Source organism: Phaseolus vulgaris, chromosome 9 (assembly GCF_000499845.2).
Source record: "Phaseolus vulgaris cultivar G19833 chromosome 9, P. vulgaris v2.0, whole genome shotgun sequence".
NCBI lineage: Eukaryota > Viridiplantae > Streptophyta > Magnoliopsida > Fabales > Fabaceae > Phaseolus > Phaseolus vulgaris.
This window is the reverse complement of record NC_023751.2, coordinates 17,183,416-17,194,332: the sequence shown is the minus strand read 5'-3', so window position 1 is coordinate 17,194,332 and position 10,917 is coordinate 17,183,416. Positions and strand designations below refer to the sequence as shown.

Genomic DNA, 10,917 nt, shown 5'->3' with positions numbered 1-10,917 from the left:
AATAGTGTGTAATTGGTACAAATAAATATTATGTCCTAATTAATAGCAAAACATATTTAAAATTTCAAAATAAATATTAATTAAAATACATAAACATAAAATATCTATACATTTAAAATGATAAAAACTAAAATATTCAACAATAACTCAAAACATGCATTAAATAAGACTTAATTCTTCTTCAGAACATTTAAACTAAATAAGTATTTCAAAAATAACAATAAATGGTATGTATCTTCAAGGAATTTGATCATGCAAAATAAATGAAATAAATCATTAATATTAATAATAAAAAAATATTTTAGAAATGTAGAGATGTAATTATAGACATGTTAGTGAAAAAAATTTAAATGATAATACAACTTACTGTACTTGAAGGACTAAATAATAAACTTCCTAATAAAGTAGTTATGTGCTGTTTCATCTCTTTTTCAATATCTTGGTTCATTTTGTCATGCTGAGTTTGCATAACAAGTTGTTGATCTTTGAATAATTAATGTTAAGATATAGCAATTTACTTTGAAATTGAAAGTTAGCCTATTTTTGCTTTTGAATAATGTTAATCAAATGTTGCACTTCTAACTCTAAATCATGTGCTTTTTTTTAGCATTCTTCACTTGACTTTGAACAAATTGTCTTTCTATATTTTTTTTTGTCATCTATACACCTTATTTGATTTTGTTCGTAGTACAAATGCAAAATGTTTAACTAATGAAATATGTGTTAAAATAAGCGAAAGCTAAGTTCAAGAGGGAGAGTGAATTGTACTTAGAAGATTTTTGCAAATATTTTTGGTTTACAATAGATGAGAAAGAATTTTAATTGTTCTGAAAGACAACAAATTAATGCAGGGATACAGGAAATGAATTATTTTATTTAAAGATAATTGATTATAATTTATAAGAACCTTTTCAATACACCAATGTTAAAACAAAATCTTATAAACCAAAATTACAATTGAAATGATCTAAACCTGTTTTAAAAGAAACAAACATCAATATTAATTTCAACAAGTTATTTTTAGAATTACCAAATTATTTTTATATTAAAGAAATACAAAAAATAAAATATAAATATGTTATTACAGTAAACAACTAATTTTAATTTTTTGAAATTTGATGCAACATACAACAGATAAACATAATCAAATGTAACATCGATAAAAAAAAATAATTTTTTACTGATTATTATATGGTAGGTAAATTCAGTGCTTTAAGGGTGTGTTTGCTTCCAAGTGGGAGGAGGAAGGGAGGAGGAGGGAGGGGGTGTTTTTTATGTTTGTTTCCATGGTTTTGAGAGTGGGGGAGAGGATGGGGGAGAGGGTGGGGAGTTTTTTTCATTCTTCACAAAATGAAAAGATTTGTGGGGATTGTTGCATTTTACTAAAATACCATTGTACATGTATTTTATTTTAATATATAAAATTAAATATTACATAAATTTATTTATTATTCATAATTTCAAAAATATTTAATTATACTATTAATAACAACATATAATTATAAATAATAAAATAAAATTATAATATCAACAATATATATATAGTTATATAGAGTAACAAATGAATATTATTTTCATAAATTTTAATGCATTTAATAAATTTATTTCAATTTAACACCAAAATATTTTATATTATATTTTTTAATTTTTTATTAAAAATATAAATAATTATGGATATTATATATTAAAAATATTTAATTAATTCAAACCTACACAAAAAAAACCATAATTCATTATTTAAATATTTTTTAATAAGAAGGATAATTTTGTAAACTTATAATAAATCATTCTCACAAATCCACTTTATCTTCTCTCAATCCAAACAACCTCACATATCCTCACACATCCTCTCCAATCCTCACAAATCCACTCCCTCCCCTCCTCACAAATCCCCTCCTCAATCCAAAAAAACCATAATTCTTTATAAGAACAATTGATTATATCAGGAGGATCAGTGAATTCTTATTCAACTGTTCTTATTTCAATTAATTTTATTAATTACTAACTAATACAAATTGCAAGAAAATATATAATATATTAATATTCAATGTAACAACCAATATTAATTATCACAAAAATTTTAGTTATTATAGAGAATCAATACACTATACACGTATGTAGAGGACAAAAAAACAATTATTTTTGTAAAACAACGATGGATTATATCAATACAAATTACTATGCAGACACTTTATAAAGCAAAAATAAAGAACACAGAAAAGACACCAAAAATTTTATACTTGTTCACTCATAACAGAGCTCCATCCAGTTCCACCTCACACCAATGTGAATTTTACTAAAACAACACAATTCCTTTACAAAAAATTACAAATTCGTTCTTGAACACTACAAGAACATAAGTCCCTCACTACAAAAGGGTTTTTGACCATGATGGAGTTTTTTTTTTTGCTTTTTACCAAAATGGGATCCGTTTAAAAAAAATTACAAATTTAGGCAAGTCGTGCCAATTCGGCACGACTTCATATGTAGAAATCGTCCTAATTAGACACGACTCTGCCATATCATACTAAAGTCGTGCCAACTTGGCACGACTTCTGCCCTGTCATAACTTGCCTAAATTTATAATTTTTTTTAAATAGATCCCATTTTGATAAAAAACAAAAAAAATAACCTCATCATGGTAAAAAACTCCACTACAAAACCCTATCACAAGTTACAACTGAGAAACATACCAAGAAACATAATCTTGGTCACAATTTAATACAAAAATACAATACAATATAGAATGGAACGAATTAACCTAAAAAGTGAATCAAGAAACACAAATGTTATCTTTGACCTCAATCTAAATGATGAAAGTTTTGCTCCAAGAAACCTCATAAATCTTTTAAAAGTCATTTCTCACAAAAGCTTGAATCACGAAAGGCTCTCTCAGATATAAAAGTTGTAAGATGTAAGAGTAACCTTTTTCTGAAACAATGCAAACCCTTTTACAGAGATTTAACCAACTAAAAATATTTGTTCTTAAGTTCATCATCATTTCTTAAGGTAAAAGATAAATCAAGACAAAAGAAAAATAAAATTAAACTACCTAATCACTTAAAGCAGCAATTCTTCGATGCGACTTCATCAAACACTAAAGTTGGATTCTTGAGATGTCCACCAACATGTAGCTTCAAATCTCCTTCTTCATACAATTCACCCACATTTCTTCAAATTCTCATATACAATGTTAACACAATAATTAAAAATTTAAAATATTTCATAATATTAAGATAAAATAGTTTGAATTAAATGAGAGAATTTATGTAACACAAAGGAACTAAGGGAAGTGAAAATTAAGGACATTGAGAGGTTTAATTATGTTATGTAAATGAAAATTGAGACTTGGGGTAGAAAACCAAGGGTTGTGAAAAGAAGAAGTGATACACTAAGTATGAGTCTAAGAGGAATCTAGATAAAGCAGAAAGTACGGAGGAGGAGTTGGTATGGTGGAGAAACTTGAGGAAAGTTTGTGGAGAGAACCAATAAGGGAACTGGTTCAATAATAATGTAAAATGAAATATTGGGAAATGGAATAAGGTTAAGTTTTGGAAGGATGCGTGACCTATTCAAAAGCCTCTGAAAATTTGTTTTTCTATTTTGTATACTCTAGCAAATGTTAAGGACAAAAAAATTGCAGTTAGGGAGGTGGAATGATGAAACATGAGAGTTAAACTTAGGATTATGATGATAGTGGTCTACTTAGCAGATTTGATTTTTCTTATTTATAGGTGCTCAAGTGTCTCATGCTATTGATATTGTTTGACACTTAGTGAATGAGAGAATTTCTACTAAGGTATAATTGGTTGTATTTTGTCAATTTGAAGATGAATTTGTAACACATCTCATTATTGGTTGGATTTTGTCAATTTGAAGATGAATTTGTAACTTTGAAGATGAATTTGAAACACATCTCATTATTGGTTGTATTTTGTCAATTTGAAGATGAATTTGTAACACATCTCATATCTCATTGTAGGATGTAAGATGTTTGTTTAAAATATGTGATTATACAATATTCATGTTTATTTAAAATCTGTGATTATAAAATGTCATTGGTGAAATGAATAAGACATATAATTCTTGTTCCAGTGACTTATAATTATGCTAATATGTATGTGGGTTTTTTCTATGTGCTACAAGAATTTTGGGAAAAAAACTATAAAATTAAAGTGGATTTTTTTCTGTGTGCAATAGGAGTTTGAAAAAAAAAAAACCTTTAAAAATTAAAGAAGGAGTTTAAACAAAAAAAAACCTTTAAAAAATTAAAGAAGGAGTTTAAACAGTGCCTTGTGTGAGTTTTTTCTATGAGATACAAGAGTTTGGGGGAAAAAACCTTATAAAATTAAAATGAATTCTTTTGTGTGCAATAGAAGTTTGAAAAAAAAAACTTTACAAAATTAAAGAATCTTAAATGCTCTATTTTAATATTATTATTTTTTGGTAATAAAATAAATAAATAAATTAAAAGTAATAAATTTTTAATTTTAATTATATTAATTAATTAATTATGATTCAACGTATATTTACAAACAGTATTATTTATTTATCTTTCACAGAATCATTAACAATTAGCTATTCAATGTGGGAGTAAAAGGCATAACTAGGTAAGAAGACTCCTTATAACCACTTGTTAATGTATTCTATATAACTAAAATTCATTTTTTAAACTCCAAACACAAAGTTGATTAATAAAATCATACATAGCCTCATTTTTATTATCGACAATTTTTTTAATCGACAAAATAAATAAATAAATACAGGTTCACTTAAAGTACTCTGACAACCCATGTAAAAACGTTAAAAAATATACAAACCAATAAAACTTACATAGTCTATATTGAATGATTCAATAAAAGTTTATAATTATTCCATTTCAATTAATACATACACTGCAGTATAAATAGTTTAAATTTAAGCCTTTGCCTTTTTGTGGTAAGCACTATAATCGAAAGGCAATCTGAAACCTTAAACAGATATTTTTGTTAATGGGTATTGATTGTGGTTTACAACCATAGGTTTGGTGTTATTCAAACTAGGGCAATTAATTATCCTTTCACCACCAGATCTCTTACTGGTTAGGTTAGTTTCCCAGTGATTCATTTGTTAATTCCATGAAAAATTATGAAAGGAAAAAGATTGTATAAGCCAACTATTCTGCTACCAATTGTAAGATACAAGGGTTGAAGAAACTGTTATAAAGTCTAAGTGTTGTTCATCCTGTTCCATAAATGACGACATCTATATAATGATTTTGACTGTTAAGCATGACAGTGAAATTAATATATCTTTAGGTTTTACAAACGTGATGGATGAACCCCAAGAACCCTTCTTAATTAACGGAAATAATTAAGTTAAAGAAGGTTAAAGAAAGTAGCAACGGTTTAATTTTGTTGGTAACATGGAAACTGGTAAGAACACCATCCATTGCAGTAAGTAACATACATGGAAGACTAATTAATTAACTACAGTTTTCACCACACATTATTCTATACACGTCAGCAATAGTGATCCAACCATTTCTGCAACCTCAACTCTCTGTAGAACCTCGCTATGAACTCCTCCGCAGCCTCGTCCACGTGGAAATCCTTCTCCACCACGTCGTTCAGCAAGGAAGCCGCGGAGCCGGCGATCTTCACGCGCCTCTCTACGATGCTGTCACCACCGGCACCGTCGCGGCACATCCTGACAGCCCGATGAGCCGGCGAGCGGCGGGAGGAGGGCGGGGAGAGCTTCCTCCGACCGGCATGCGAGAGGCGCGGCGGGCTCCCGCTGCAGCTGAACTGATACTCCAGCGGCGACACGAAAGACACGTGAGCGTCGCGTGGGCGGCACGTCAGGGCCTGGTGGTGGCGCACCACGACCTCGTTGAGCGCCTTCCCGATGTTCCTCCCCCACTTCATGACGTCGTTTTGTATGAAGAAGCCGAGGAAACGCACCGTTTTGGAGAGCTTCTCCGGCACGAGCGGCTGGCGGTTGGGGTCCATGCATGTGATGTCTGCCACATGCGGCAGAGTGAAGTGTGTCCGTTTCATGTGTGGGAGAAATTAAGCTCGAGTGGTGTGGTCCAATTACACAGACAAAATGATGGAACTGGTGAAGAGGGTTTGGTTTGCGGGTAGAGAGAAATTTATAGGAATGAAAGTAGGTAAGATAAGTGCAGAGAAAACAAAGTTGGTTTGTTTGACGTTGATGTTATCAGGGATAGTGAACCCTATAATCATTACAGTTTTATTGTGCATATCCTTCTTTTTCCCCTTTCCTCACCAATTATTGTGCTATTATATATAACACCTACACTTATTCCTCTTCTTTTCTCCATACTTTATCTTCTTAATTAATAATTAATTTTTATATAAACAAGTCCCTCTCAAACAGTTCAAATTTAAAATGGTTAGATGGGAATTGAATTGATTATATATAGTTGAACATAGTATGATATATAGTTGAAGCAGCTAAAGTCCCACACTGGTGGTGTCTTTGTGACCTTTGAGTGACCATTGTCTGTGTTGTGGACCCAGTGGTACCTTTAGTAGTAGACTAGTAGAGTGAGATTTTTCTTTTTTGTACTTTATTACAGTGATGGATATATAATTATAAAGCATGGACAGAGATTACGCAGATATATAGTTATAAATTAGGGATATCAAATATGGAGGGGTCTCCAAATGATAACTTTTTGTTAGCCTAAGTTTTCCTTTAGCCCTACATTATCCATATTTAATTCCCAACTTACATGTAAAGCCTATGTAAATTCCACACTTTGCTTATTTTATTTTCTCCTATGGCCTACCATCATCATGACAGTATCAATTATCAGGAATCCTATAAAAACTTTTATTTAGTCGGTGATCCAATTTTGTATTATATACACCTATCTCACAAATTCAATTATTTAACCTCAAAATCTTTCATTTGTTCTTATCGAAAGTAGTCACTCTTATATATATCAAACTTTTGTTTCACTTTGTACTTAATGCTTTTCTCAGCAACTAACATCAACTTAAAGCCATCTACAATGTATACTCGTGAAATTAACTAACACACATATTAGTCAAATTTTATGTTATATGATTTAATTTTACAAGAAATTGTAGAATAAATAAATATGAATAATAATAATAATAAACAAGATTAACAACATTCCAAATCATTTTCGCTTGGTCGTTATCATGATTTCATTCCTTCATCAATTGCCTGGTTCCAATTTTTATTCTCTCACATGCAAATACTTATCTCTATGGCATGTCATTGTCATCGTGATAATGATTTCATTCAGCTGATTATTCATCTCATCAATTGCCCAGTTCCAATTTTTACTCTTCATACGTAACTTCATATCATGGGAATATCATGTAATTAGGTATTGTGTACGGATATTTAGGAATTTAAGTATATGTTTATATTAGAGTGACTGTAGACGCACACGATTTTAGGAGATTTTATTTTATTGATTAGTTATGTATAATTAAAATAAATCTTGATAAACACGCAATGAAGTCAAATACAATTATAATAATAAGTGTATTAATTGTATGATATATTTCTTTTAAATTTAAACCTCTATTGAAATGCATGGAATCGATATTATGACAGTCTCAATGTTCTGGTCTCGTAAAAGTCTAAGTATTATTACATAATCATAGCTGAAGAATACGAGAAAGTCCCAACTTTTTCTGTCTTTCTTCCTATCACTTTCTCTTTACTTAAAAGTCCCACATTGTACACATAAAATCATGAGTACTCTCCTTACCCAGTATAATAGGGAGGAATTTCAGAACCTATGTAAGGCTTACTGGTAAAGTGTGGATATTGCCTTATCCAAATCTCTCATTGAGTGTAGTCAACTTGAGGTAAGTCAATTTATTTCTTTTCTTCTTATTTAATTTAATATGCTTCAAAGTTAAAATTACTTTATATTTTCTTCAAATTAGATTACAAAATAGGGTTTATAATTTAAGGGTTTAGTAATAATGATACTTTAGATACACTAAATAGTATTTTTAATTTTTTATGTTTTGCAATTTTCTTATTTTGTACATTTATGTTCTTAAAATATTTTATTTTAACCGTTTTAGTTAAAACTTTACATAAGTTAAGAAATTAGTTTACATGTATGTTAACATGGTTTCGTTTTTAAAATTGTTCCTTTTGATATTTTATGTTTTATTGAAAGTTTATTTTGATAATTTCCTTAACTAAAACATTAGTTAGGTTAACAAATACGCCAGTAAAGATTAACTAAAATATGTATAGAGTATATTTGAACTCTTAATAACAGTAACTTCTTTAATGCACTTTTGGGTTCTTGTTTGAGTACTACAAAAGAGGTACCGGAAATTCTTTTGGATGCATTTTTTAATTGGTTTTTGGTGAGAGCCTTCTAATTTAAAGTTTAAAATTTAAAATCATAAACCAAGAAATATGTTTTACAAAAAAAACTATCTCATCTTGACTTTTTATTATATCTAGAGAATACCCTAAACCCTCAAGTATCCTTTTAATTTCATCTTAATTCTTTGCTAATAAAGGTAACACTGTTTGGACTAAATAGATTAATAGAAAATATAATTAATTTCTCTTCCGAGAATAAAAATGTATATGTAAACAAGTCTAATTAAATAAATTTAGTAAAGAACACATTAACAAATTTATAATCAAGAAAATTAGGTAATTGGTAGTTTCACATCATAAGTTTAGACATTATAAGAAATATTGATAAGAATCCTAAAAAAATCCACATGTTAACATCATTATTTCTCCTATTTCTTGTAGGAATAACAACTTTTATACTCTAGAAGTCACAATGTGTTTTTTTTTTTGATTCTTGATTCTTGATTTTTTTTATCCAAAACTGATTCTTGATTTTTTTTATCAAAGTCATTTTCATGGTTTTTTTTTTGTTTCTTTTTCTAAATAAGCATGTTTTAACTGTTTCAATTTTTTTTTATCAATGACAAAGAATAAATAAACATTAACTATTATAGGAAGTGATCCAATCTAAATCATAATCAAACCGGAAACAACCATATAACATGTCAAATATAATTGACATAATTCTTTAATTATAATTTTTCATTGTTTTCTTTAATCATATAATTCTAGCATTAACTTTTTTAATGTAATGCTACTTCAAAATCTTGTGTTGTGTTTTAAATAATTATATCTTCTTTTATTAGAAGAACAAATTGAAATAATTCTTTAATTATAATTTTTAATTGTTTTCTTTAATCATATAATTCTAGCATTAACTTTCGTATGTAATGCTACTTAAAATCTTAAGCCTTGGGTTGTGTTTTAAATAATTATATGTTCTTTTATTAGAAGATTGTTCTTGTAGTAAAGATATTTAATTAAAAGAAACTACCACATGGGGATTGGAGAAATGAATACTTGACGTTTGTGTAACTTTAATGATCAGCAGCATATACCTATTCCATTTCTATCATGTGCAGTTGCACCACTGCTTTTCCTCTATTTCTTTCCAAAAAAAAATAAAATATAGACATACTTTTACTTTCTTATTTTTTTCACTTAATTTCTATTATATTTTTCTTTTCACAACACTTTCTACCTCTATTACTTCCTTTGAGTAATTATATCAAGACATTAACACCTCATGTCAATCCCCACATTAACTCTAGTTTATAATTTGCATCATATACTAATTAATTATCATATATCTAGTTTGTGCAATTTCTCTATTAACTCTAGTGATGTATAATTGTTTGACTATGTATATATATCTCAAGTGTAACCAATAGTTATATATACAAAAAATTATGGGAGAGGAATCTGATCCTAGATGGGAAGGTAAAGCAGTGGTTGAGCTAGCAGACACCACTGCAGAAGTAGCATGGACTGTTCTAGAGGACTTCTGCAACATACACAAGTGGATCCCCTTGGACACATGTTACCAACTAGAGGGGATTCTTGGCAAACCTGGTCTCATCCGCTATTGTGCTTCAAGCATTGTTGATGATGTTGATAAGACCTCCACAGTCAAGTGGGCCAAAGAGAAGTTACTTGCCATTGATCCTGTTCAGCGATGTTTGACCTATGAAGTTGTTGAGAACAACATGGGATTTAAGTTCTATCTGGGCACATTCAAAGTGCTGTCAATGAAGGAGGATGGATGCAAGATTGAATGGGAGTTTGTCTGTGATCCTGTTCAAGGGTGGAGTCTTCAAGGTCTGGAGTCGTATGTTGAATCTTCTCTCCAGGTCATGAAGAAGAACATCGAACTTGCATACAAGGCAGCCTAGGTTTTGACATCGGACTGCATAATGAATGAATCTGGGTGTTTGAAGCTTTTGCAATTAATAATCAAGCATACCTTAAACTAGTGTTTGTTTGTTGTTAAACTCTTTGTTGTGCAAGCCTTTTGTTTGTTTGAATGCATTCAAAACTTTGATTTATCTTAAACTAGTTCCCTTAATCTATATTTATGGAATACCTCTATTTTTTTTTAACTTTACTAATTATTTTTTAGTTCAATTTTTTAAATATTACATACACATATATTTATATATTACCAATATACCATACCTGACATTATTTTTCAATTGTTTTTACTTTTAATTTGTTTTCCAAAATAGTCTGTATTTTATTATTTCAAACTTTTTAAAAAATAAAAAATGTTATAGGAAAATGATTTTTTTTCCAATGAAACACAAATACACAACATAGCAAGGTGACATGTACAGTAGAGAGAGCAAACATCTTAGAAACTCATTACATTAAATAATGGGGGGTTGTTGTACAGTAGAGAAAGCAAACATCTTAGAAACTCATTACATTAAATAATGGAATAATGGGTTGTTGTTTTATATTTATTTTTTTACTGTGTGTTTATTTGGTTTTTATTTTCATGAGAAAATAAAATCAATGTCAAACAACTAAAATTTCGTTATT

At 29.1% G+C, this 10,917-nt stretch overlaps 1 protein-coding gene across 1 annotated transcript; it reads left to right on the top strand.

Annotated features, from left to right (window-relative positions):
- The first annotated feature begins 7,774 nt into the window (after nucleotides 1–7,774).
- On the top strand, nucleotides 7,775–10,443 carry LOC137821657 (lachrymatory-factor synthase-like). The gene is made up of 2 exons (XM_068626356.1): nucleotides 7,775–7,856; nucleotides 9,756–10,443. Exon 2 carries the CDS (start codon nucleotides 9,786–9,788, stop codon nucleotides 10,266–10,268), a length of 483 nt encoding a protein of 160 aa, XP_068482457.1. The 5' UTR covers nucleotides 7,775–7,856; nucleotides 9,756–9,785; the 3' UTR covers nucleotides 10,269–10,443.
- Nucleotides 10,444–10,917: the final 474 nt, after the last annotated feature.

Bases quoted from the DNA above. Each gene is read 5' to 3' on its own strand.
- LOC137821657 (XM_068626356.1), top strand. From the start codon at position 9,786: ATGGGAGAGGAATCTGATCCTAGATGGGAAGGTAAAGCAGTGGTTGAG.